Source organism: Rhizopus delemar, genomic scaffold, assembly GCF_000149305.1.
Source record: "Rhizopus delemar RA 99-880 supercont3.10 genomic scaffold, whole genome shotgun sequence".
Classification (NCBI taxonomy): domain Eukaryota; kingdom Fungi; phylum Mucoromycota; class Mucoromycetes; order Mucorales; family Rhizopodaceae; genus Rhizopus; species Rhizopus delemar.
This window is the reverse complement of record NW_027137836.1, coordinates 601,210-627,671: the sequence shown is the minus strand read 5'-3', so window position 1 is coordinate 627,671 and position 26,462 is coordinate 601,210. Positions and strand designations below refer to the sequence as shown.

General features: G+C 35.1%; 10 protein-coding genes and 1 non-coding gene across 11 annotated transcripts; 6 read left to right on the top strand and 5 right to left on the bottom strand.

Moving 5' to 3' along the window:
- Positions 1 to 113: 113 nt before the first annotated feature.
- RO3G_19150 lies at positions 114 to 185 on the top strand. The gene has a single exon. It is a non-coding gene; the product is annotated as a tRNA-Met (tRNA).
- A 1,426-nt stretch (positions 186 to 1,611) lies between these two features.
- On the bottom strand, positions 1,612 to 2,643 carry RO3G_12186 (uncharacterized protein; the record flags this gene model as incomplete). The annotated part of the gene is made up of 1 exon (XM_067666770.1): positions 1,612 to 2,643. One exon carries the CDS (start codon positions 2,641 to 2,643, stop codon positions 1,612 to 1,614), a length of 1,032 nt encoding a protein of 343 aa, XP_067522871.1.
- A 1,370-nt stretch (positions 2,644 to 4,013) lies between these two features.
- On the bottom strand, positions 4,014 to 6,387 carry RO3G_12185 (uncharacterized protein; the record flags this gene model as incomplete). Its single annotated transcript, XM_067666769.1, has 5 exons — positions 4,014 to 4,625; positions 4,744 to 4,877; positions 4,962 to 6,095; positions 6,142 to 6,213; positions 6,264 to 6,387. The coding sequence occupies 5 exons, from the start codon at positions 6,385 to 6,387 to the stop codon at positions 4,014 to 4,016; spliced, it is 2,076 nt and encodes a 691-aa protein (XP_067522870.1).
- A 1,373-nt stretch (positions 6,388 to 7,760) lies between these two features.
- Positions 7,761 to 9,014, top strand: RO3G_12184 (uncharacterized protein; the record flags this gene model as incomplete). Its single annotated transcript, XM_067666768.1, has 2 exons — positions 7,761 to 7,900; positions 8,063 to 9,014. 2 exons carry the CDS (start codon positions 7,761 to 7,763, stop codon positions 9,012 to 9,014), a joined length of 1,092 nt encoding a protein of 363 aa, XP_067522869.1.
- Positions 9,015 to 10,021: 1,007 nt separating this feature from the next.
- On the bottom strand, positions 10,022 to 13,228 carry RO3G_12183 (uncharacterized protein; the record flags this gene model as incomplete). Its single annotated transcript, XM_067666767.1, has 1 exon — positions 10,022 to 13,228. The coding sequence occupies one exon, from the start codon at positions 13,226 to 13,228 to the stop codon at positions 10,022 to 10,024; it is 3,207 nt and encodes a 1,068-aa protein (XP_067522868.1).
- Positions 13,229 to 13,573: 345 nt separating this feature from the next.
- Positions 13,574 to 14,956, bottom strand: RO3G_12182 (uncharacterized protein; the record flags this gene model as incomplete). The annotated part of the gene is made up of 1 exon (XM_067666766.1): positions 13,574 to 14,956. The coding sequence occupies one exon, from the start codon at positions 14,954 to 14,956 to the stop codon at positions 13,574 to 13,576; it is 1,383 nt and encodes a 460-aa protein (XP_067522867.1).
- Positions 14,957 to 17,672: 2,716 nt separating this feature from the next.
- On the top strand, positions 17,673 to 19,852 carry RO3G_12181 (uncharacterized protein; the record flags this gene model as incomplete). Its single annotated transcript, XM_067666765.1, has 3 exons — positions 17,673 to 18,690; positions 18,847 to 19,712; positions 19,832 to 19,852. 3 exons carry the CDS (start codon positions 17,673 to 17,675, stop codon positions 19,850 to 19,852), a joined length of 1,905 nt encoding a protein of 634 aa, XP_067522866.1.
- A 632-nt stretch (positions 19,853 to 20,484) lies between these two features.
- On the top strand, positions 20,485 to 20,730 carry RO3G_12180 (uncharacterized protein; the record flags this gene model as incomplete). Its single annotated transcript, XM_067666764.1, has 1 exon — positions 20,485 to 20,730. One exon carries the CDS (start codon positions 20,485 to 20,487, stop codon positions 20,728 to 20,730), a length of 246 nt encoding a protein of 81 aa, XP_067522865.1.
- A 1,145-nt stretch (positions 20,731 to 21,875) lies between these two features.
- RO3G_12179 (uncharacterized protein) lies at positions 21,876 to 22,223 on the top strand (the record flags this gene model as incomplete). Its single annotated transcript, XM_067666763.1, has 1 exon — positions 21,876 to 22,223. The coding sequence occupies one exon, from the start codon at positions 21,876 to 21,878 to the stop codon at positions 22,221 to 22,223; it is 348 nt and encodes a 115-aa protein (XP_067522864.1).
- Positions 22,224 to 22,604: 381 nt separating this feature from the next.
- RO3G_12178 (uncharacterized protein) lies at positions 22,605 to 23,366 on the top strand (the record flags this gene model as incomplete). Its single annotated transcript, XM_067666762.1, has 1 exon — positions 22,605 to 23,366. The coding sequence occupies one exon, from the start codon at positions 22,605 to 22,607 to the stop codon at positions 23,364 to 23,366; it is 762 nt and encodes a 253-aa protein (XP_067522863.1).
- A 1,829-nt stretch (positions 23,367 to 25,195) lies between these two features.
- On the bottom strand, positions 25,196 to 26,218 carry RO3G_12177 (uncharacterized protein; the record flags this gene model as incomplete). Its single annotated transcript, XM_067666761.1, has 1 exon — positions 25,196 to 26,218. The coding sequence occupies one exon, from the start codon at positions 26,216 to 26,218 to the stop codon at positions 25,196 to 25,198; it is 1,023 nt and encodes a 340-aa protein (XP_067522862.1).
- Between the last annotated feature and the right edge of the window lie 244 nt (positions 26,219 to 26,462).

Sequence of the window (26,462 nt, the reverse complement as noted above, 5' to 3'; positions counted from 1 at the left end):
AATTAGTAATACTAAGCTCTTAATATTCGAGTAATATTTGCTATTATTTGCAGTGCGACCAATCACGTGATCAGGCGTACCACAAATCACTATAGCGTTTAGCAAGTGTACAAAGCATCTTAGCGCAGTGGCAGCGCGCCGGGCTCATAACCCGGAGGTCGGTTGATCGAAACAACCAGATGCTATCTTTTTTAGTGATGTCTTTTATCTTCTGTTTTTCGCTGTAACGAGAATGATGTAGATATTGAGATATACTGTGAGGGTATTTCTGGGAAGTCACAGTCTGACTCAGTCTCCAGACTTAGCGTTTTTGAGCGGGATTGAGAATAGTAGGGAAATACTCAGTTTGGAAAATTTTTGATTTTCCGCCATTTTTTAAGCATATTTTAATATTGTAACACAATGCAGCAAACTTTGGCAGCATTCGACTTTTCTCTCTCCAATTAGTTTAAATCCAGGAACATACAAACAAATACGTATGAATACAGATAAATCCAGAAAAATACAAAAAAATATAGAATATCCATAAAATCATCAAAAACAGCATATAATCAGAAAAACCAAAAACATATAAATAACTTCAATATTTCTTATACTTTTTACTTACTTTTGTTCTTACTTACTTTTGTTTCTACATAACCTTGTTTCTACTTACTTCATATTACTTTTTGATTATTTCAAATAAATATCATTCAAAGTAAATTTCTTTTATTTTTCTTTTATTTTACTTAACATCAAGAACAAAAAGTCCCTTGAAGCATATACACTTCATTGTAATCCCTATTATATTATCTTTTTATTTTACTTTACTCAAAACAGTTTGATCTACTTAACAAGATCTGGCGGTCACTTATTACAAGCGAACTTATATTCAATTTATTACTCTTTTTGGAATCAAAACCTTTGATCTTATATCAAGACTTATTCAGTACAAACCTATTTATACTACAAAAACCTTACAAAATCCAATCATCACAATATGTTGTAGGAACAACAAGGTCAAGTCAAGCCACGGTCATGGTTACATGTTGTAACTTAAAGTTCATTTGAACTTTATTTTTCTTTTGAACTTTATTTTTTATTTCAACTTTATTTCTTCTTTTGGATTTGATTCCTGATCGAGGAATCCTTTCCTAAAATTTTATATCTTTTTTTGAATATAAAAAGGACAACCTTTTTATGACTTTTATCTTCACTTCTCTTCAATTATATATCTTAAATATATTTTATCAATAAATCAAGTATTTTTATCTGAATATTTTGGTATAACACTCTTAAAATACACACAAGACAAGTCCCTTGAAGCCAATTATCTTCATTGTAAACACTTTCAAAACTCTTATCCAATTACTCTATTACAAACAAGACTGATCTACTTGGATCTACAGTTGTTGGAATAATTGTTCGAATGTTTTGCAATTCTATACGTTTTGCTTTGTATCTCTGCAGTCAGATAAGATAGAACTACGTACAATACCTCATTAGAAAGCGATAGTTGTGACATATAGCATATAAAAATTCAGGGGTATGGAATTACTTCCATATATAGTAAGATCAAATTGCGTCAAGCATATGCATTCGAACAATTTTTCCAATTAAATCATCTTTTATTTAATATCGTGTATAACCGCCTTTAGCTTTAATAACTGCTCTACAACGAGCTGGCATACTCTTGATATATGCTTGGCATTGCTCTTTGGTAAAAGAGTTCCATTCTTTCTCGATTCTAGACCAGAGATCATGCACTCCTTTAGCCCTACCTTCATATAAGCTCAGCCTCAGCTTTAAATGGTGCCAGAGATGTTCTATAGGATTCAAATCTGGACTTTGAGCTGGCCAATTGAAAGTATGCTCTTCTTTAAACCCATTTTCCTTAAACCAAGCACGAGCAAGCTTTGATGTGTGCTTAGGATCGTTGTCTTGTTGAAAATAAATAGCTTCCTGTTCGTAACCATAGTACTTCAGACTGTCCATAAGTGTAGTTGACAGGATATGAACATAATCTGATGCTTTCATAGTACCATCCTCAATTGCGCAGGCATATCCAGGACCATCCCACGTCATACAACCCCAAAGCATCACACTGCCAGCTCCTCCTTTGACTGTAAGGTCAAGATGACGAGGCTGCAATTTGTCACCGGGTCTTTTCCAAAAGTACTTACAGCCATCTGAACCCCAAACATTAACCTTGGTCTCATCGGAAAACACCATACGTCTCCAGTCATCTTCTGTCCAATTTTTGTGAGCTTTAGCCCATTTTAGTCTAGCTTCCATGTGACATTTTTTGAGGAGAGGCTTTTTCTTCTTAATTTGGGCATTGAAACCCATACTATGAAGCATTTTTACTGTACCAAAATAGCCTATCTTATGACCAATACTGTTTAAATATGACCATACGTCCTTTGCATTCTTAAGTGAACCATTTACAAGCTCTCTCTTCAGGTAATTCTTTGTTGTTGAGCTTATAGTAGTCTTTATACCAGCATGACCTCGAGTACGTTCAGGTGTATACAAGCCCTTGTATTTGCTCAAAGTGGACCTTGATACTCCTGGAACACGTTTCATGATTTCTGAGTATGATAAACCCTTTTTCAACAGCGACAGAATGCTTTCTTGCTTGCTACGAGATAAAGTATGTACCATGATATAAAGAAGTATAGGCTGTACGAGATAGAAGGGAAACACTGCAAAATCCAGCCTTATTTATATATTTTAAGCTCTGACTAAAAGCAAAGGCGTTGTTTCATTATTACATCATTTAGTAATGCGGTATTTGTGATGTCAGAAGCGGCAACGATGTCATCATTATAGAATGCATTGAGTTGGAAAAATTGTTCGAATGCATATGCTTGACGCAATTTGATCTTACTATATATGGAAGTAATTCCGTAACCCTAGCTTTTTATATGTTATATCCGACGGCTGTCGCTTTCTAATGAGGTACTGTACGTAGTTCTATCTTATCTGACTGCAGAGATACAAAGCAAAACGTATAGAATTGCAAAACATTTGAACAATTATTCCAACAACTGTATGGGCATACAGCAACAGGATTGAAGATTCTATAAATTGGAAGTATGCTGTTGCTTGAAACTGGATCAAATTGGTTCTTCCACACTTGGATGCCAGTACCATCGAAGGTGGGAAAATGTTGAGTCGCATGGCTGTACCAATTGACGAATGCAAAATAATGAGTTGAGTTGTTAAATGAATGACTGAAAAAGTATGATATTTGACCAATACGTAATTGATTGTTCATAAAGGCTTGAATGCATGATGATGATGAATGATTGTCTGACTGTTGGTAGTGTTGTCCAAGCAAGTTAATTTTTTTGAATGATTTTATAGTTGTACTGATTGTATTCATAATAGGTATTTCATAGGTATCCATATAAAAAGTTTGTAAGGCTTCATAGTGTTCAGGGCATAAAAGTTCTTGTTTGTTGTTAATTTTTGAAGGAAGGGCTGTTATATAATGGTTTAAATAATAAAGGAAAAGGTAAAAACAAAGATCAAGAAACAGTTTGGGTACTTTTTGAGACTGATCTTTATTTCAGTTTAAGTTAAAGTAAAAATTATTCTAATTGAAGGCAGGTATTTATATCTTATTGAGTGAGTGGCTTGATATCTTGTATTGTTATCGTTCTTCTAATCTTCAGGTACTTTAGCAAGTGTTATCTATAATTATGATTATGAAAACTTTTCATTTGTTCTTTTGTATGTCTGTCATAGATTATCTTTTATTCTGGGAATTCCTCACTGATTTGAATAACGTTATTTTACGCGTTATTTCAATTATGTGAAAGATTAGCAATATTCCTGACATTGGATTGGATTTGGTTATTTTAGTTGATACGTCTTCTTATCAAAGAACTCTCATGAATACAATACATATTCTAAAAGAACATGTTTAATTGGAATTGATTGTATGATCTTATTTAAATAAACTTATATTTTATTTTAATTATGATCTTGTATTAAGACTTATATTTATTAATGTCAACTACAATCAGTTACTGTTCTACAACAAGGGCTTGTGGTGGCAGAGGCTCACTACCAGTAATCGTCAGGTTAAATAGACTTGGCCCGTCTATGAACTGAGAGTAATCAAAGGGCGTTAAACCACTCTCGTCATTCGTAACCTCGCCTATTTCCTTTATGAAGTTGATCAGTAGGAGCATGCCTTGATCGTTGTTGTTAATGAATGTAGGTAATGAATGTATTATATCTTGCGTATGAATGGTTTGAGTAAGCATAGTGACATAGGTGGTTTCGAAGCCTGTCTTGTAATTGATATTTATCTTTTTGACATCACCATTCAATCGTTCAAAACCATAAAGCCAAAAGGCATAGGAGGGACCAAAGTCCAAAAAGCATTCTTTCAAATGCATGTACATATGCATATTAGGTGTTATACATGTTTTTCCATAGAGTTGAACACAGGTCTTGCCGAATTCTTTAAATAAGGAGTGTGCTGTCTGAATTTCATCTGCTGTGATTAAAGGATCAGTCACCAACCTTACTGCTTCTACATATCTGATCCAATTGATGAAATGTTCACCGATTAATCTTTGTTTTAAGAGAAAAGGCGAAAGCACAACACACCACGTTCTCCACTCATCAGCCTTCATATTGCTAAAAGTACTTTCAATCTTGCCTTTTTCGTTTTTTTTTTTTTTTTTTTTTTTTTTTATAACAAAAAAATTAGTGTTCAGATTCATCATAGTACAAATTCTTTTATACTTGTATACCTTTAGAGATTTTACAGTACTGTGAAGGGATAGCAATTGAAGCTGATTCATCAGCCATGGCTTTGAAATCAGCTGTTGTAAGAAGCCCATGATCTACCCAAACTTCAACCATTCTTTTTGGCGTACCTAGAAATAAATTGTGCATGGGATCAACGGTTGTCAATCTCACGACATCAAAATACTCTAGTCGGTGAAGTTCACTCCATTTACTTCCTGTGTCCGTCTGCAGGGTTCGCTGTTGCGTAATGTGAGTAGCATTTAGCCAAGCATATGCTTCTTGGCGCTGCTGGGTATTGTTTCGCAGAATCCAGTGCTCATCGTCAAAGTCAGAAAAATCTGGCTTCGTTGAATTTGCACCAGTACTGATTCGCGAAAACACAGTGGAACATTTGTTACAGGCTTTGTGCGCAGATTGACCCATGAACCCAGCTACTTTGCGAGCTGCTGGTATATCACAGTTAACGGACATCAAAGCAACACGTACCATTTCACCGTTTCTGTTCTGGTACGTTGGCATCATCATACCTCCGTACAAGGTACTCAGCTCTGCAATCATTGGTCGCAAAAAGTTTTGGAGCTGGTCATCCGTGGGATCGCCAGGCCCAGGAATCATACCAACCAGGATGATGTTGGAAACCTTCATCCTAGAACTCCTTGGAAGGTTGTTAATCGTGAGATATACACCACCACAAGAGTAGTGCATACCATCACTAGGTTGAAACCAATCAACGTTCAATGACACCATTAATGATCGTCTTTTACTCACAAATGGCTCCCCAGCTGAGTCGACCATCTCATTCCAGACTCGACCATCATAGATGTCATACAACACACCTTCCTCCACATATCGACCTCTCCACTGTTCAATCTCTGTTTCAAAGTTCGGACGGACAAAGAACTTCTTCAACGTTTCCACAATTGAGTTGTACGGGAACTCAAGGACGGGCTTCAGGCTGCTGCCAACAAAAAGTGAATTACCACATGGGCGCTCTTGTCTGTGTGGGTTGTTTGCAAACCTAACAAAAGGGCATTGTCGAGTATGCAAACTCCCTGTGTCGTACACACTTCTGCAAAGAGAACAGACAAGGAAACGGGAGACACCACTACTGGCAGAGGAATAATTGACCATGGTGCGAGCAGTGGAGGTCTTTGTAGGAATCTCCATGCCATGGCCAAGAGCACGAACGAAAAAGGAAAGAAAGGCCAACAAGTCTTCACCGGCTTCAACTGAAAGGTACTTTGCTTGGAAAAGCACAAGGTAAAGGACCAGGAGATACGCCAGTTGTTGGTCGTTGGTCATTTCTTCGTCCATGTCGACATCCATGTCAGCATCAATGTCGAATTCTAAATTTGTTTAATAAAAAAAAAAGGGGTGGATTTATAAATATACCTTCAAACGTGCTTCTTTCGGTAGACGTAGTGGGTTGCTCGAAGGTGTTTTCAAATCTTCTTTGTCTCAAAACTATTTTAATTGCATTTTAGTCTTGCTGCATTTCTTTAAAAAAATTGTACCTTCTCCAACTTTGTCTATGCGCTTATGAGTGTTAGCGGTTTTCTTTGCAATCCACTTGAATCCTTCAGGACAGTTGCTGCATTTGGTGCATTGGCATTTAACTTTGTTGTTGGTGGCGTTCATTTCAAAAAAAAATAATATTCAGGATTTAGTAGAGGAATAAGATAGAAAAAAATGCGTGATCAAAAAAACTAAAGCAAATATACTAAATTTGGAAGTTGGTTCCTAAACAGTAACAATTTTACGTGTTCAAAAGAACTGGTTTTTTTTTTCCCTTGTTTTGTTTCAGAGAGCATATTTAACATTGCGGATACAAAAGATAAAAAAGAAAGCTCAACAACGGTTCAAATGTAAGCTTATAAAAAAAATAATAACCAAGTCTAATGTTGGTTTCTTTTTTTTTTTTTTTTCTTTTTTTTACATTAGGAATTCCTAATGGTACACATTCGGATGACGAACATGAGACTCATGGGCAAAGTTGTTCTTTCCAACTTAAAGAAACTATAAGAATATCAATCTTATATTACTGCTTGTTGCTAAAAAGTTCTTTTTGGTAAAGAAAGTTGTCATTGCTAACATCTCTAATGGCTAATGGCTAATGGCAAATTACACCCATGTACAAACATAAAGTAAGTAATGAACTAGTATAAGCTTAAAAACATATATTCTTTTATTATATCTGTCATAAAAAATAATAAAGCAATATATTTATTTGATAAACAAAAGAATTTTGTATGTATTTGTTAACTATAACTGCCTTGTAACAAAATGTTAACAGAGCTTCTTTATTTTTTTTTTTATTCTTTTGTTATAATGTAATAGCATTTGCATAAATATAAAGTATATTTGTTGTTAGAGTACTGTTTTCATTTGAACAATGAACTTTTTATTGCTATACTTTTTTCTTTTTTTTTTTAACTTAGTCTTTTTTTTACCAGATTTTTTTTTTCCCAAACACGACTATTTTGTTACGTTCTGTAACACGTTTGTAATGACCTAAGCTAAAAATCATAGACTACCTTCCTAATATGTTGTCGTATTTTCCTTATTAAATACTCAAATGTCGTGTGAGATTACTCAAGATCTCCATGTCATATAATTTAAAACTACCTCTATATAACACTACGTGTTATATAGCCATCAGTACTCATAAACAACTTTAGTAGTTTACATTGCGCAACTTCGGTTCTTCAATTATTAATTTTATAAAATCAGACGTAGTTTGTATTTAATGAGCTCTCTCTCCTGTCTTCACTCAATAAAGAGGTTCAAGAGTCTCATCGATTATCAGTTTCTTGTTTACACTTTATTTTTACTTTTAATCGACTACAAACTACTCACCCAATATCACATTTTTTTCGATGAATTCCAACATCGAACCTCATCAAGACCCGCCACCACCATCACCATCACTATCACCAGATGATGTGGCCGATCAGTTAAGCGACATAGACTTAACATCCAACAATAATCCATCCATCCAAGAGGATGTGGTTATGACTGAAGCTGTAGGTGCCAAACCATCTTCAATCGATACCAAAATATCGCCTGAAGAACGCATCTCAGAATTAGAAAAAAGAAAAGCCAACATGTACAACATTTGGAAAGTCTTAGATGATAAGTCTTCAGAGTTGATGTTGATGGATGATGACCACCTTCTTGAGGCAAATCAGAAAAGATTATCCTATATTGAAGGAAACATCCAAAGACTCACTAACTTAATTGAAGCTGAGCGAAAACTTGTTAATTTAACTGTGCCTTTCATATAACATAACGTTAATAATAAGTACATTCCCAGTGACCAATCACCAAAGTTCAATGTTGACGCCACCGCTAGTGCCTTATACCAACTCACTCATCGCGATGGTAACAAAAATGACAAAAATTCTACTAACGAGCCATCTTTAGAAAGGTTCTTAAGAGAATTTGAAAGAAAATTTCGCGACCATGGTGTCTCGATTGATGAAAACTGGTTGCCAAACTTGGAAATTTGTTTTGAAAAGTCTGACAACAACCTTGATCACGATTGGTTTGCTCGTTACGTGAAAAGACCTGTCGTTGAATTGAAGGAAAAGAGAAGTTGGGTTGAAGTGAAAGATCTTTTGATTCAGAAGTTCGATTTAGCTTCCCAAACGTCACAGTTGTCTTGGACAAAGTACCTGGTGAATTTTAAACAAGGCGCTACCGAGTCCCTTATGGCCTCAATCCATCGTTTCCGTCTTTTTGCCACTGGTGCCAAGTTCTCCTCATCTGTGTCGAACCCAATTCTCAATACCCTTTTCCTTTCAAGGTTATTTACAGCTAAGTATCAAGAAACTATTCTTGCCACTGTTGAAAAGTACAATAAATCTTCTCTTTCTAGTGTTAACAATACGACAAAGGAAAGTATTTATGCTCCTAGCAATGCTCCCATGCCACTCGATATGTCTTGGGACGACTTTGAAGCCATTCTTGTCAAAAATATTGCTCATCTTGAAAGTGCTTTGATTTATATTCAAAAAGAACATCAACAAGAAGTATCAAAAAGACAAACTGAATCAGCAAATGATCATCAATCCAAGAAAAGAAAATTTATTACAACAAATGATCAATCTACAAGATACAACAACAATATCTCTCGTTCCAATGTATCCAACTACTACAACAACAACAATAATAGATCAATGAACAACACATCTCGATCTAATACAAAAAATGATTTTTTCCAAGAAATTGCTGACTTGAAGAAAAAAGGTCTTTGCACTTACTGATAAAGAACAAAAGGTCTTTGATTTAGCCATCAAACCTTACATAGTTGCCAATCAACAATTAAATAAGAATTCTCTTTGTAACATTCCTGATGCTGTATTGTATCTACCAACTCCTCCAAATTACGTTGCCAATATCAAACAGTATCCAATTCCTTATACTCTACAACCTAAAGTAATGGAAATTATTAATAATTGGATTGAAGATGGTATTATTGTTCCTGCTAAACCTTCTGCATGGAATCTACCAATGACTGTAACTGTAAAAAAGAATCTAGATGGCACTAAGACTGATAAAATAAGATTAGTTTTAGACCCTAGAATGTTGAATAAGGTTTTACCTATTGACAACCATCAACTTCCTCTAATTAATGACATTTTTAATTCAATGTCTATGTTTTAATCGTAAGATTAAATAAAAAAATTAAACAAAAAAACAATAGCAGCAATATAAAATTAAAATCCTTCTTTATTGCAGATTTCTTTATATTGCAAAAGAGCCCCGTTTAATGGATAAAAAGTTGGCATCTATTTATATTCTTTGTGAGCGTAGATATAAAAGATATAGACTCGGCAACGATGTCGTGCTGAAGAACCAATGATTAAGCTAAAGCTTGTCGATGTTCTAATATATGCATCTGAAGTTGAACAATAGAAATAATAACCAGTCAATTAACTTTGATCTAATTACTTTTGGGGTTGACAATTGATTAGACTCGCTAGGATGACAAATACTGATCTTATTGTTCTAAATTTGGAAAAGTGTGGAATTGTTCAATCATAGTTTAATCTTTGTGTATCGTTATTATTTTAATACAACTGATATCTTATAGAAAATAACTATGTTTACAACATTATCCTCCCCCAGACTTGACAATAGTCAGGTCGGCATTCATGCAGATACTAAATGTTATTTTCTTATTGGTTAATTTATGTATCTTGATGCTCAGCAAGTTTATGAAGTCAGCGGCCGCTCTGCTACATGAACTCTTTTTTTTTTTTTTTTTTTTTTAGTTTCTATTGTTTCTTATTCTTTTACTTTTTCTAAGGACTGTGCTATCTTGTACCATGTCCTTTCTTTTATGGTTCTTGCTTTCTTCAGTCACATTAGGTCTAGCAGAAGTCTTTTTAGTGTAGTCCTTTTCATTAGCTATCATCTTTTGCTTTCGTGCTTGCTCTAATTCCTTCAACTCTTTTCTCTTAAGCCAATATTTATCAATGGGTACTGTGCTGGAGAAGGATGATGCTTTTTCCCACGTATTCTCTCTTTCACCATAACCAGCCCATTTTACAAGGTATTCTCTTTGTCCTGGACCGCCTCTGTGATCTCTAATATCCTCAACTTCATAGTATGTATCTTCTATAGCTGTTTCGTCAATAGAGACTACCTTGAGTTCTGATGGGACATATTCACGATGTAACAGTTCATTTTGCTCATCTTTTAAGACATAGGAACCACCTTGAGTTTTTAGAACGACAATGTAAGGCCCTTCATAAAGAGGTGATAACTTACTAGTCCGTCCTGGTAATCTAACCATAACTGCAGTATCCTTCGGAAGATCTATGATCATATTTTTGTCATTGAACCTCTTGCTTGCTTCCTCTATGATCTTCTGTGTTCTTTCACGAATGGCAGGAAACACAATCTGGTACATGCGATCAGTTCTCTCAATTAGCTCTTGTTCTGTAACAGGTCTATTAGGAATCTTATCAGCTATACTCTGATCACCGTAATCTTCAAAGCTATTAAGTCTTCGAGCAAACATCAAGGAAAATGGAGCACTCTTTGAACGGTGTCTTATTTTATAATTCGACGCTAGTTGGACAATTGGTAATACATCATCCCAATCATTGCTGTTAGAATTAACCATTTTTCTTATAGTGTTTAATGTCGTCTTTACAGCGCTCTCGCTCACGCCATTACCTCGACTGTGAAAGGCTGTACTGTATCTGCGATCTATTCCTAGGTGCTTGGATAATGAGTGCATGAGGCTATTCTTAAACTCTCTGCCGTTATCACTTTGAATGATTTTAGGTATGCCATAGTCACCAAAGATTTTTATTAATTCTTTTGCTACAGTGTCACTTTGTTTATTTTTTAGTGGACGCAGTATGATGTACCTGGTACATACATCTATCATCACAAGGACATAGACATTTTCATTTGCCGTAACAGGTAAAGGTCCTAAAAGATCAATTCCAATATGGTCAAATGGTAGATATGCAAGAATATTCTTTAAAGGATGATAACCTTTCTTGCTTATATTGTGTCTCTGGCATTCAATACATGATTTGATTGTCTCAGTAGCATCTTTATAAATATTATTCCAATGAAGTCCTTGTGAATGTAACTGCTCCACAATACTCGTACTACCGAAGTGTCCGAAGGTATGAGCATCTTCAAGTAGACGTGCTCTCTTCTCAGGTGGAGGAGTCATATAGTCAGTTGTGGGATTATTAGCAAACTTTTTATTTTTTATTTTCACAGCTAGCACATTTAGTTTCTTGTCCTGACTATAGATCAAGTTGTGTCTCTTTGCTGTAGAGTTTGTCTGTCTTTTAACTTTTATTTTATTTTGATTTTTATTTTTAATTTCCTTTTTTTCTTTTTTATTTTCTTTTTGCGCAGCATCACCCCCTCCCAGCATGAACTCATTATTCAAGCAAGGTTCATAAAGTCTAGAGAGTAAGTCTGGTAATTGATTGAGAATTCCTTGTATGTGAATTACATCAAAGTTGAAATCTAGTAAAGTTTCTAACCAGCCTATCATCATAGGGTTTGCTTGTTCTTGGGTATGTAAATACATTAAAGCCTTATGGTCAGTACGTAATTCAAATTTATTTCCCCATAAAAACTCACGATATTTTTCTAGTGCAAACACTACCGCGTACAGTTCACGTTTAGTTGTATTCCACTTACGTTGAGAGGGTGACAAAGATTTGGATGCAAATGCAATGTGTAAAGTTCTATTCAGCTCATCTCTTTGGGTCAATACTGCACCAACACCATATTGTGAGGCATCAGTAGCCACATAGAATTTCTTTGACAAGTCTGGAGTGTGCAACAGTGTCTTTGACTTTAGAATCTCTTTTAAAGCAATGAATGCATCAGTGTGTTCTTGTGTCCAGTTGTTTTGTACATCAGGATCATTACGAAGTCTGTCGATAGGTGCAGCTACACGAGAGATTAAAGGTATAAAGTCTCTCATATATGATACAATGCCCATTAATCGCATCACTTCTTTTTTATTGCGTGGTATAGGCCAACTATCGATGTTTGTTAGGCGGCGTGGATCTACTTTGATGATACCACCACTCTCAACTACAAATCCTAAAAGATAAATTGATCGTTGATACCAACTGCACTTCTTTACATTGATTTTTAGGTTGACGGAAGTTAATCGTTCAATCACCTTTTTTACATTTGAAGCATGATTATCAGCTGTTCCTTTGATTACACAGTCATCAACATAGGTTTCAATGAAATCCATATCTGCGAAGAGTATTTTCATCACTTTACAGAATATTGCAGTAACTGTCTTTAGACCGAAACAACATCCTTGAAAAGTATATGTTCGATTCTTAAATTGGAAGGAGAGTTTGTGTTGATCTTTAGGGGCTACAAGGAAACTATTGTATGCGTTTTTCAAGTCAATCTTAGTGAATACTTCACCACCAGCTAAGTTATCAAATATGCTTCTTATTTTTGGAACAGGATAAACGACATCAGGGATTAGTTTGTTGATACCACGAACATCTAAACATACTCTGTGGCTCGTTATCTCATTGTTCTCATCTTTCTTTGGTACCATTAATAAAGGACTGTTAAAGGATGTGTTAGCGCGGTTCTCTTTAATGATACCTGCTTTTAACCATTCATTTATTTGCTCTTCTAATTCAGGCATTTGTCGGTGAGCAATCGGATATTGTCTCTTAAAGGACTTTGCTCCCTTTTCCATTGGTAATTCTACTACAGATTCTGGTACTGTGCAGAAAGATCCAGCAGGAATATTTTGGTTGTCATCAATTGCATTCTGGATATAAGCCATGAATTGCCTTTGTTGATCTTCGGTACCATAGGGTGAGTTGTTAGGTTCAATCTCATTATTGGCATCAAAATTCATATTAAGAAATTGTGCGTCTTCCTTTAATCTATTTGAATAATCATCTTCATTACCTGGGTACTTGTATGCTACTCCAGTAAGACCGATATTCATCTTTCCCAGAACATCAGTTCCAAGCAAGACATCAAATTCTTGTGTCATTGTCTCATTAAAATTTACAACTTCAAAAGAATGTTTAAAAGAGATGTTATTCATATAAGTTAAAGTGAGAGGATCAGTTTGTCCAATTCGTTTACAATTATTATCTGAAGACAAAAAATTTAAAGAACCATTTACAGAATTCACTTTGTCAATATTCAATTTATTATTCAAACAAATTTTTGATATGCAAGTGATATCACTGCCAGTGTCAATCTTGCCAATTAATTTCTTGCCCTCTATTAATATAGGAGTCAAAAGTTTAAAAGGCTTAGTATCTTCATCTTCAGTTATTTTATTTCATAATGCCTTACAGTCATATGAATGATTTTCAGCTTCTGTCATATCATGATCATCGTCATTTTCATCATTTGTAGTACGAACAATGGCATAGATTGACTTGTCCGAATCTCTTGGTTTCTTTGGGTCGACATGAAGTTTCCTTTTAAAGTCTGCATATTCTTGGCATTGATGGCCATGGGACCAACTTCTACCACAATAGCGACAGGGTTTACTAGTGCTTGCCTTTTGAGGAAAATTTTTGTTGCCATAATATTTATTTTTTACGGTCGACGCAGCATCATTTTTTTTGTTCGTTTTACTAAAGCAATCATCTTCATTGTGATTTGCATTTGAACCACCATGTCTTGAGCAAAAGAAAGCACCAGACGAACCATGACCTTTGTTTCTTTTTGGAATACTAAAAGGACCAGCATTTGTGTGAATTCTTTTACTACCACTGGCGATATTGGCGTAGGATGAGCTGGTGTATGTCCTTGGATCATCACCTAATAAATTTCTTGCTATTTCAGCAGCTCTCTCTACAGTCCATGGTATGTTCTTATTTTCTTTTAGAACAAAAGCTGTCTTACACTTCTCAAGAACAGGTTCAGAGAATGATGCTTTAAATCTAGCAGCCACCATCGGATCATTTTTATTTGCCCCAGCCTCAATACAAGTGCTTAAAAATCGGGTCATATACGAGGAGACAGATTCATTTTTATTCATTGTCATTGTGAATAGACGATGCATAGCATCTGTTCTAGCATTATCAGTCAAGAATTTGTTTGTAAATACAATTCTAGCTGTATTCCATGTGTCACATCTCTTTAGGTCTTTTTCAATCCAATCATCATGGTCGAAAGCCAAAGAAACAGGGAGATACCGGCGCCAAACCTCTTGAATGTCCAAGGCAGCAGAATATATGACCTTTTCGAAGGACCGCAAAAAGTGTTCAACTGATTCATAGCATTTTTCACCAGGGAATGGTATATCAGGCCAAGAGGTAAGCTGGAATTTTGGAATATCATTTTGTGTCAACCGCAAACCAATTTCCTTCTTGACAGGATTAATCGCAGGAGAAACAAGTTTACCAGAGAGAGTAAGCAACTGTGCGCCATATTTTCTCATTTTTTGAAACGCCAAGTCTGCCTTTTCTTCTTCACCAGCCATGATATACTTTTGGTATAACTGAGCAGATTCTTCCTTTTTATACCTTATGAGTTTTGAAACTTCAGCATCAATGTCATCATGATCAGACGTAATTTCCTGCACATTTGCATTTTCGATAGGGGTTTCTTCAGAGCCATCTTCAGTAAGAGAAGGGTCTTGATCTACTTGTTCGATCTCCATGTCAGTAGCACCAAGCTCCATGGGTCTGTCTTCTTGTTTGGGGTTTTCCATAGCAGTTTACCAGGATAAGAACCAGAAGGATGATTAATTTTAAAAAATGTTTTAATCGTAAGATTAAATAAAAAAATTAAACAAAAAAACAATAGCAGCAATATAAAATTAAAATCCTTCTTTATTGCAGATTTCTTTATATTGCAAAAGAGCCCCGTTTAATGGATAAAAAGTTGGCATCTATTTATATTCTTTGTGAGCGTAGATATAAAAGATATAGACTCGGCAACGATGTCGTGCTGAAGAACCAATGATTAAGCTAAAGCTTGTCGATGTTCTAATATATGCATCTGAAGTTGAACAATAGAAATAATAACCAGTCAATTAACTTTGATCTAATTACTTTTGGGGTTGACAATTGATTAGACTCGCTAGGATGACAAATACTGATCTTATTGTTCTAAATTTGGAAAAGTGTGGAATTGTTCAATCATAGTTTAATCTTTGTGTATCGTTATTATTTTAATACAACTGATATCTTATAGAAAATAACTATGTTTACAACAAACCACTTTGCAAATTGTCACTATTTTACCTATTTGACAAATTTTTAACCATTTGATATATTTTTTACTTTTTGATATTTTTCTAACCTTTTGAAATATTTTTAACCACTTCAGGATTTTTTAACCTTCGTCAATATTTTTACTTTTGTAAAAATTGAACTTTATATTTTTTGCTTACAGTAGGTCACAAAACTGCTGCAAGGAATTGCAAAATTCAGGTTTTACAGCTGGTTGTCCATGGGTACTGCACCAAACTATCCCAAACTTTGACTGTTTGTACCTCAATAGAAAGTGCATTTATTCGTCGATTATCGGATATGGGCAATGGTTATTGGTGGAATTTGAGATCGCTAAAGGTAGTATTATGAACATCCGACATTTTTTACTTGTTCACATATGTTTTAAATGACGAATTTTAATACGACCCAACCGGTTGCTATCATAATTTTTCACATTCTTGACATGATTAGAATGATGCCAGTATATAAAAGCGCTTACAATTCCTTTATTTTAAATTTTATATTCCCTTATTTAAATTATTTCTCTTTTTTATCCTATCGTCAATCGCATGCCTAAACGGCTGTCAGAGGAGAGAGTAAACGATCTCAAACAGGCATTAACCGGATCCACATCAGTGTATGATATTGTTAAGGAGACTGGATTACATTAATCAACTGTTAGTAGATACTCTAGACGACTGTTCTCAAGTAGGACAGTAAACACAGGTGGTAGACCTACAGTAGTCTCCAAAGCGACGAAGCGGTTAATTAAAAGAAAAGTCATGGAATGGGTTCTAAAGGCTTCTAAAGAGGTGTACCGGGAGCTGGTTGGATTTGGCTATGATATCTCATACCAGTCAGAAATTAACGTACTGAAATCAATGGAGTTCCATTTTCTGATAGAAAAAAAGAAGCCATTTCAGACAAAAACGCATACTTAGCATCAGTTAGAACGGGTCAAGGAGCATCAGGATTAGGCAATGAGTGACTGACAGCAAACAGTGTACTTTAATGAGACCAAGCTCAGCGTATAGGGCTTTGATGATGCTGATCACTATTGGAAACGGCCAAGTGACCTTCTTCAACATCATGACCTAGATTTTGCAATCAAGCACGGAGCTAGCAAAATGATGCCCTGGGGTTGTATAATCTCTGAAGGACCAGGATATGCTTGCTAAGTTTACGATGGAAACTTGAACTCGGGTGTTTACCAGCATATTTTGAACACTACGCTTCTTGATACTATGAAGTACTACAATTTGGACTGGTCCAACATTTAGTTTTAGCATGATAATGACACAAAGCACAAGGCATAATCTACAATAGCCTAGTTATGTAGTCACCAAGAGAGCTATGTTAACAATTGGCCAACTTAGATCCCCGACTTAAATTCAATCGAGCACGTAGGACATCAATTGAGGTTGAAGCTTAACTATTACGAACGTAGAGAAAAGAACGCAGATGTGCTTTGGGAACGCGTTAATGAAATATGAACTGACTTCGATAAATATCTTTGCCAAAGGCACGTAGATAACATTTCGGAAAGAACTCAAGAGATTATTAATAGAAAAAGAGGACCAACCAAATATTAATAAATAAGTTCATTCCGTTCAAATTTTCATTTTTTCAAATTTTCAAATTGCGCGCCTCATACTTCCTTCAATACTTATCCAATAGGGCATAAACTCTTTCGGATTTTTCACGACATGTAGAAGATTTACTATGTGGGAACAGAGGCAGTTCGTGCCATTGTAACAGGATGTGCGCAACAAAAACCAAGAAAAATGGATTCCTTGCAGCAGTTTTTTGACCTACTGTATGTACAGAGGTGCTCCCTTTGGTATATCGACTATTAGTCAACTATTCTCACGAATAATGCTTACATTGTTTAAAGATTTACCTTATGTGAAGTGCTTTGTGGACGATATTTGTATATTCAGTTCATCTATGCATGCACATTTCCTTCATGTTAAAAAAGTTTTACAAATCTTAACTGACGCAAATTTGAAAATTAATTTTGAAAAAACGTACTTGGCAAAATCTGCTGTTTTTTTATTGGGTTATTCTATTTCCGCACAAGGAAAGAAAATAGATCCACGAAAATTAACAAACATTCATGAGTGGCCTAGACCATCCACACAAAAGCAAATTCAAAGTTTTCTTGGATTTGTTAATTATTTTAGACAGCAAACTCCAAATGCAGCCTTACTTATGGCTCCTTTAGATGCCTTACGTTCTCATGATGAGAATCTCAATGGTCCTTTTATTTGGACTCCTGAACATCAATTACATTTTGACAGTATTAAGAACATATTGTGTTCTGAATTAGTTTTATCTCACGCTGATCTGTCTCACCCTTTTTGCATTGCCACTGATTCTTCAGATTATGGCACTGGCTGTTGTTTATATCAAGAGTTCGAAATGACTAGCCCAAATGGAGAAGTATCTAAAATTAAAAGGTACATTGGTTTTATGTCTCGTTCTCTATCAAGAAGTGAAAAACGTTATAGTGTTACTATGCGTGAATTGCTTGGTGTAGTTTATGCCTTAACCCAATTTCATAAATTTATATGGGGCACACGATTTACGTTATACACTGACCATAAAGCTCTATGCTATATTCATTCCCAAAAGAATGCCAATAGTATGCTTATTAAATGGCTTGACGTTATTCTTGATTACAACTTTAGTGTTGTTCATGTTCGAGGATTAGATAACATCCTTCCCGATAAACTATCTAGGTTATATCCACCTAAAGATACGGTTGAGCATGAAGATGACATTAATAAGGGTAAAAGACTTGCTTCTTTTAGACAGAATCATGCAGAATCTGATAAGATAAACATTAAAAAAAGGCAAAAAGCACAAGCCAAATTTAATGTTGCTGTCAATCATGTTTTAGTGGACTCCCAAACCACAACTTCTGATGCTTTCATACCCATCAACTTAGCCACTTCATGTGTTGCCCAAAATGTTCATGATCTAAATTCTCAATTTCATAATAGTAATAATACATCTAATGATATTCAAAATATTTTCTATGTGCAATCTGCGCAATCAATATACAAGGATTATTTAATTCCACCTAATTCAGATCACCCTCAGTTACTAAATGATGCCCATAATAAGATTGGCCATTACGGTGCTGAACAAATGGTCAAAAGACTTCATAATGAAGGTATTCATTGGCCAAACTTAATCGGTGATTGCGTCAAATTTATCAAACAATGTAAAGAATGTATGCGACATAATATTGAAAAAAGAGGCTATCATCCTCTACGTAGTATTTATAGCTATTATCCAGGTGATCATTATGCTATTGATCTTGGTGGTCCAATGCATACTACTTCTATTTATGGTAACAATTATTTTATGGTAATCATAGACGTCTGTACGCGATTCTCTATACCTCATGCTTTGCCCGATAAGAGAGCAGATACAATTTTACGTGCACTAATTGATGTCTTTTCCATAATGGGTTTTCCCACTAAACTCCAAAGTGACAATGGAACAGAATTTAAAAATTCTCTTTCAAAAGATTTAGCTGATTCTATGGGTTATGATCATAAATTTATTACTCCTTTACATCCTTCAGCTAATGGTTTAAGTGAACGTACAGTTCAAACCGTTAAAAAATTACTTGCTAAAGCAACTAATGGTGTTGGCAATGACTGGGACATATATCTCCCATCCAGTCAACTTGCCATGAATAATCGCATATCCAAGCGTTTAAACTCTACACCTTTTTCTTTAATGTTTGCTCGTAAAATGAATGAACCCTATGGCTTTCGTTCTGACGAGCATCAACTCAATGAAGTTAATGATAAACCTCCTATGTCACATGAAGAGTTAATGAAACGTATCGACTATATGACTGATATTGTTTTTCCAGCTATCACTGCTAAAACCAAAGCTCAAATTGAACTTGAGCAAGCTAAATTTAATAATTCCCATCGATTAGTGGATTATGCTCCTGACTCCCATGTCATGGTCCGCATTCCAACTAAATCTGGTCAACTGGCTCCTGCTTATGAAGGACCCTACACAGTCGTACGTAAGAACCAAGGTAATGCCTATATTTTGCGTGACGAAACTGGTGTCCTCATGCCTCGTGCATATACCACTACTGAACTGAAATTAATTTCTAATGAAGAAGTTATTGAACTGGATGACGAAGGAAACGAAATCAAAAGTTTCGAAATCGAAGCAGTTCTTAACCATCGTGGTCCTCCCAAAAATCGTGAGTACCTTGTACGTTGGAAAAATTATAGTAGTGAATGGGATGAATGGCTGACCGCAGATAAGTTTAATGATCCAAACACTCTACGAAAATATTGGAAAAATATTGAGAATCGACTTATATTCTATAGCTATCTATTATTATTTTTTAAAATTATTTTCGTCAAACTATTTTTTATATTTAAGAATTTGCCCAAATTATAAAAACAAAAATATTTCAAAAACTTTGAATAACTTAAAAATAAAGCATTTTTTGAAATTAATAGATTTATGTAAATGTATGTTTTTTTTTCATTATTGTTTATTTTGATATATTCTTTTTTATGAAGTGTAATATAAGTTCCAGGAATAAATAGTTTTTTGCATTTTACCATTTCTTTTACATTTGTTCTATTTTATAGATTCTTCCATTTTTATAATATAACACATTATTTTTATTGGATATTCTTAATAAATACGAGATGTTTCTCATTGGAGAAAAATATGTTCCACCTAAAAACGCTAAAGTTAATACTTCTATGATATTTGGTACTTATAATGTAAAAACAGTAAGAAGTCAATAGCTAACAACTACTATTTATTAAGTAAGAAAAAGGAGAGGAACTAATAATTTAGAATGAACCCTGGATTATATCGTCTGACTATTAATTGTATAGTCTGACGTAGGCTGGACTGAGATCAATAATAAAATAATAAATAAAGACATCATTAATGACCAAACACGACAACTTCACTTTCTTCTGAAACGTTAAGGAATGCTCCACCAGGGACAATTAGTACCTTAATGGAATCTTTACCTTCAGATGATTCTAATTCATCCACATTGGCTGATACATCTCAAACATCATCCAATATAACCTCTAAACGTTCACGTCCTGATCCTCATACAGTTTCTGGTCGTCAACCCACAAATGTTACAGCACATAACTCAAAGCGACCTCGTCGTCATAAATTGAAACGTGCTTCAGGCAATACTGCAATTGCTCCATCTACTCGTTCCAGTAAGAGATTACATAAATCCTCGTTGTAAGCTGCTCATTTGCATCCTCTACGCATTTGTGTTGTTTTGCATCGACTTCATTACTTTCGAATGAAAGAAATTAATTTTTTAAAAAAAAAAAAAAATGTATGTGTCTTTCCTAATCAAAGCCACTTTAATTTTCCCCGTAATCTCACACTGGTGGGGAGCTATGTCGTATTTTCCTTATTAAATACTCAAATGTCGTGTGAGATTACTCAAGATCTCCATGTCATATAATTTAAAACTACCTCTATATAACACTACGTGTTATATAGCCATCAGTACTCATAAACAACTTTAGTAGTTTACATTGCGCAACTTCGGTTCTTCAATTATTAATTTTATAAAATCAGACGTAGTTTGTATTTAATGAGCTCTCTCTCCTGTCTTCACTCAATAAAGAGGTTCAAGAGTCTCATCGATTATCAGTTTCTTGTTTACACTTTATTTTTACTTTTAATCGACTACAAACTACTCACCCAATATCACATATGTATTCTTTTGAACAAAATAATCGCAAAATGCTTTTGATTTCCGCATTTTGCCCTCAAAAATAAAAAAAACGAAGATATCGGTCTTTCAACGATAGAGGAAACAGGATTTCCAAAAAAAGACCATTTGAAAAAAAAAAGACACTTTTTTAAAACATGAATAACTTTATGAATACTTACCCTACAAAAATAACAAAAGTATTGTTCAATTTCTTTATTTTTTTCGCACCTGAATCTTTTTTTAAAATTCAAAAATGACCAATACAGCGAAAGTTAATTTTTTTCATTTAATCAAAGACGTCAAAAACGTTGATTATTAGATGCAACAACTGATTGTGGATGTTGAAAATCACCAATTATGTGCAGTGAATCGACGATTTTCGGAATATGAATGCTATAATCGATATAGTATAATAGCATTATGCATGTCGTTGTCCAGAATCGATAAGGTGTCGTCTTTGTATGAAGAGGGTCGCATGTTCGACCCTTGTGTGTGTCATTTTTTTCTGAAAGTTTTAGCAGTCGTTTTTTATGTCTGAGTTTTTGCTTTTTGTGACTTAACTATTTTAAATAAATTTTTTTTTATTTCGCGTTTCCCCCCTGTTTTTTTTCCCCTTTTTTTTTCTTCCCTTTTTACATCTTTCAAATTAAAGTTAGTATATCATGTCTTTTTTCAATATCTCTACCGCAAACTACACCAATCCTGCTGGTATTCGCCGTGAAAGACCTGTTACTTCCTCCAACAACCCCATTGTTATCGTTGATTCTGATGATGAAGTTGAAGAAATAGAGTTAGAAACCGAACAAACTTCAGATTTGGATCAAGAAGTTATTTCTATCAATAATGACGACAATGAAGAATTATTGGAAATAGAAGCTTTCCAAGTTGACGATGAGGCACATAATAGTAATATTTTGCCGGATAATTGGAGCAGAGATCAAAACGTTCCCATTATGACAACCAGAACTTTTTTTTTAACTTTTGGAACTGAAGAAGCGTGTATGCAGTAAGTACAAAAGTACAGTGCGTTGCAAAACCCGGACACAAAACTCTTTTCATGGGATAGATCAACGACTATTAGCAGTATTGACGTAATTTAACTACCGCTAGATAGAGAAATTTATTTTATGCTAAACTATGGCCTGAATTGACGTCATACTCTAGTCATTTATAGCATGATTTGCCATAGACTAATATAGCACATTTACGTCAAAGTGGTTATTCATCTTTTATTCATCATTACATCACAGGGGTTACACATTGTGAAATGAAAGTTACATCATCTTGTAGCCCTAGTCTCAGTCTGTAAGGTGTATATAAATCCACTAAATTTTCTTACATTTTAAAAATATTTCTCATTACGTAACTTTTCCCACTCTCAATTTTTTAAAATGCCTCGCAGAATTAGCTCTAGTAAGCTTAACAGCGTCAAACTTTGCCTACATAACAACGAAGCCACAGCAACTATTGCTGCAAAAATTGGGGTCTCTGATCTTACTGTACGTTGCTTAAAGGCTACCTTAAAACCAGACTATATCCGACCTAAGGGCGGAAGGCCAAAATATACTCAGAATCTCCGCACCAATGCCCTTCGTTTAAAGCTCAGATCTGGTGCCTTAAAGTCTATTTCTGATGTATGTTCTTATTTGAAGTCAATTGGATGTTCGGTGAGCAAATGGCAAGCAAAAAGGCTGATGAACGAACTTGGCTTTAAAGCTACACTGAAGAAAAGCAAGCCATTCTTGAGTGACCAACATCAAAAGAACCGCCTTAAGTGGTGCAAGAAGCATCAAAACTGGACTGTTGATGACTGGAAGAAGGTTATCTTTTCTGACGAAACAAAAATAAACATCTTTGGGCCAGACAGCAACCCTTACACTTGGAAAGAAGATGGAGCAGTAAGCAGACCACACCATGTAAAGCAGACAGTAAAGTACGGAGGTGGATCCCTGATGATGTGGGGTTGCATGACAGCAAAAGGGGTTGGTTATGCTTGTCAAATCTTTGATGGTAATATGAACTCGCAAACCTATACCAATATATTGGGAACCACATACAGTAGGTCAAAAAACTGCTGCAAGGAATCCATTTTTCTTGGTTTTTGTTGCGCACATCCTGTTACAATGGCACGAACTGCCTCTGTTCCCACATAGTAAATCTTCTACATGTCGTGAAAAATCCGAAAGAGTTTATGCCCTATTGGATAAGTATTGAAGGAAGTATGAGGCGCGCAATTTGAAAATTTGAAAAAATGAAAATTTGAACGGAATGAACTTATTTATTAATATTTGGTTGGTCCTCTTTTTCTATTAATAATCTCTTGAGTTCTTTCCGAAATGTTATCTACGTGCCTTTGGCAAAGATATTTATCGAAGTCAGTTCATATTTCATTAACGCGTTCCCAAAGCACATCTGCGTTCTTTTCTCTACGTTCGTAATAGTTAAGCTTCAACCTCAATTGATGTCCTACGTGCTCGATTGAATTTAAGTCGGGGATCTAAGTTGGCCAATTGTTAACATAGCTCTCTTGGTGACTACATAACTAGGCTATTGTAGATTATGCCTTGTGCTTTGTGTCATTATCATGCTAAAACTAAATGTTGGACCAGTCCAAATTGTAGTACTTCATAGTATCAAGAAGCGTAGTGTTCAAAATATGCTGGTAAACACCCGAGTTCAAGTTTCCATCGTAAACTTAGCAAGCATATCCTGGTCCTTCAGAGATTATACAACACTAGGACATCAATTTGCTAGCTTCATGGTGGATTACAAAATCCAGGTCATGATGTTGAAAAAGGTCACTTGGCCTTTTCCGATAGTGATCATCACCATCAAAGCCCTATACGTTGATCTTGGTTTCATTAAAGTTGTTGTATCCACACAACTAATAAAGTGAACATTCATGGATAAACTTGGATACTACAGAATTATAGTCTAACCAGATCTCTATTAATAAACGTGAGAATTCTGCAATAGCCAATCTTGCCCTGTTGTCCTACCAGCGTTCTAAAAGACTATATCGGAACCTGATTACAACAACGGCAGTTCAATCCTATTCTATAATTATCGTTAGATCAATAGTTTAATTACTTCATTGTCCCTTGATTCGTCAAGTAGACAGCGGCTATTGATTATCCACTATCCTTCCTTATATTCCATATCATTCTTTTAACCGATCAATTGAAATAGCGGTAAAGACCCAGACATTCAAAAAGTATAAATACCCTCAATATTTTTATTAATAAAGTCATATATAATCTTTAGTTTCACAACTATCGTCTTTTTGTAGTTTTTGTCTTCTATTTCATATTTGGCAAAACAAAAGTAAACGATTTGTTGTCAGTCAACCATTGCCCAGTCCTGATGCTCCTTTTTCCATTCTAACTGATGCTACGTATGCACGTTTGTCTGAAATGGCTACTTTTTTTCTATCAGAAAATGGAACTCCATTAATTTCAGTACGTTAATCTCTGACTGGTATGAGATATCGTAGCCAAATCCAACTGGCTCCCGGTATACCTCTTTGGAAGTCTTTAGAACCCCTTCAATGACTTTTCTTTTGATTAACCGCTTCGTCACTTTGGAGACTAATGTAGGTCTACCACCTGTGCTCACTGTCCTACTTCAAAACAACGTTATAAAGTATCTACTAACAGTTGATTCATGTAATCCAGTCTCCTTAGCAATATCATACTTTGATGTGGATCCGGTTAATGTCTGTTTGAGATCGTTTACTTTCTCTTCTGACAGTCATATACAGTGAGTTAAAAAACCGTTTCAGTAAAATTGAAACTCACACATTTATCCTTTTTTTCAAAAAAGTATCTAGAGTACACGTGTTCTTTTTTATTATGTTATTATATCGCTTTTTTGCAACAAAGCAATGTACATCTCATCTTAATCTATGAAGTACATCTTGAGCAATGGCCATTTTAAAAAAAGGCAATGACTGAAACGGTTTTTTAACTAGGTAAAAAAAATACTAATATATAGTATTTCCACCCTTAGCTTTTATTACAGCTTGAACTCTAGCCGGCATACTATCAATATATTTACAACAAACATCCCTATCAAATGTTTCCCACTCAATTTTGATTCTTTCCCATAGTTCATGGACACCTCTTGCTCTTTGCTCATATAGAGCTAATTTCAACTTTAAATGTCTCCACATGTGCTCAATTGGGTTCAGGTCAGGCGATTGAGAGGGCCAAGGCAACACTGGGTATCTTGCTTCTTCTTTAAGATAAGTTGTTGTTATCTTGGCAGTGTGTTTTGGATCATTATCGTGCTGAAAAATGAAATCACCATCTCCCAATCGGTAGTAAGCAAGGGTGTCTGCCAGTTCAGTTTTTAGGATATGGATATAATCCGGTGCAGTCATTCTGCCGTCGTATATCTCGCAGATATACCCAACTCCATGGGAAGTCATATAAGCCCACACCATAACGCTTCCTCCTCCATGTTTTACGGTTGGAATTACATGATGAGGCTGTAATGGGCTTCCAGGCAGACTCCAGTAGAATTCAACTCCATCAGAACCCCAAACGTTGATTTTCGATTCGTCAGAGAAGATAACCTTTCTCCAGTCGTCAGTGGTCCAGTATCTATGAGCAAGTGCCCAATCCAAACGTGCTTTCCTGTGTTTTGCTGACAAAAGAGGTACCTTTCTTTTGGGTCGGGCTTTGAATCCTAGGCTTTTTAAGGCGTTTAGGGTGGTGTTATAAGTCAACCTTGGATAAATGGCCTTGAAATAATCGAAAACCTCAACACCAGACTTCAGTCGTCCTAAGATTACCATTCTCTTCATGAGAGACTTGCTTGCTTCAGTTAAGATCGGAGGTCGTCCGCCAGTATTATCGGGTCTTTGGATATTCCATTTTTTGCAATATCGATGAACAGTGGCTTTAGAAAGAGTCAAGCGATCAGCAATTTCTTCATAAGACAAATCGGTATCTAGCAGCACTCTCAAATCATTTTGAGTGTCTTGGGAAATAGAGCGAGTCATTTTTAATAAAGATTGGGTTGAAAATGTTAAATGAAAAAGGACAAAATTTGTTACGCGTTTATTAATAAAATAACGTGTTTATATACTTGTTTTTTTAATAAATGCAAAGCAGAATACTTATCTCCTGGCTTCATGTACATTGCATAAATGAAAAATGAAGTTTGCGTAATTGTTATTGGTATTTATGTTTTTTTGAATGGAGTTAAAAAACCGTTTCAGTGCACCGACTGTAGTAATTTTATAA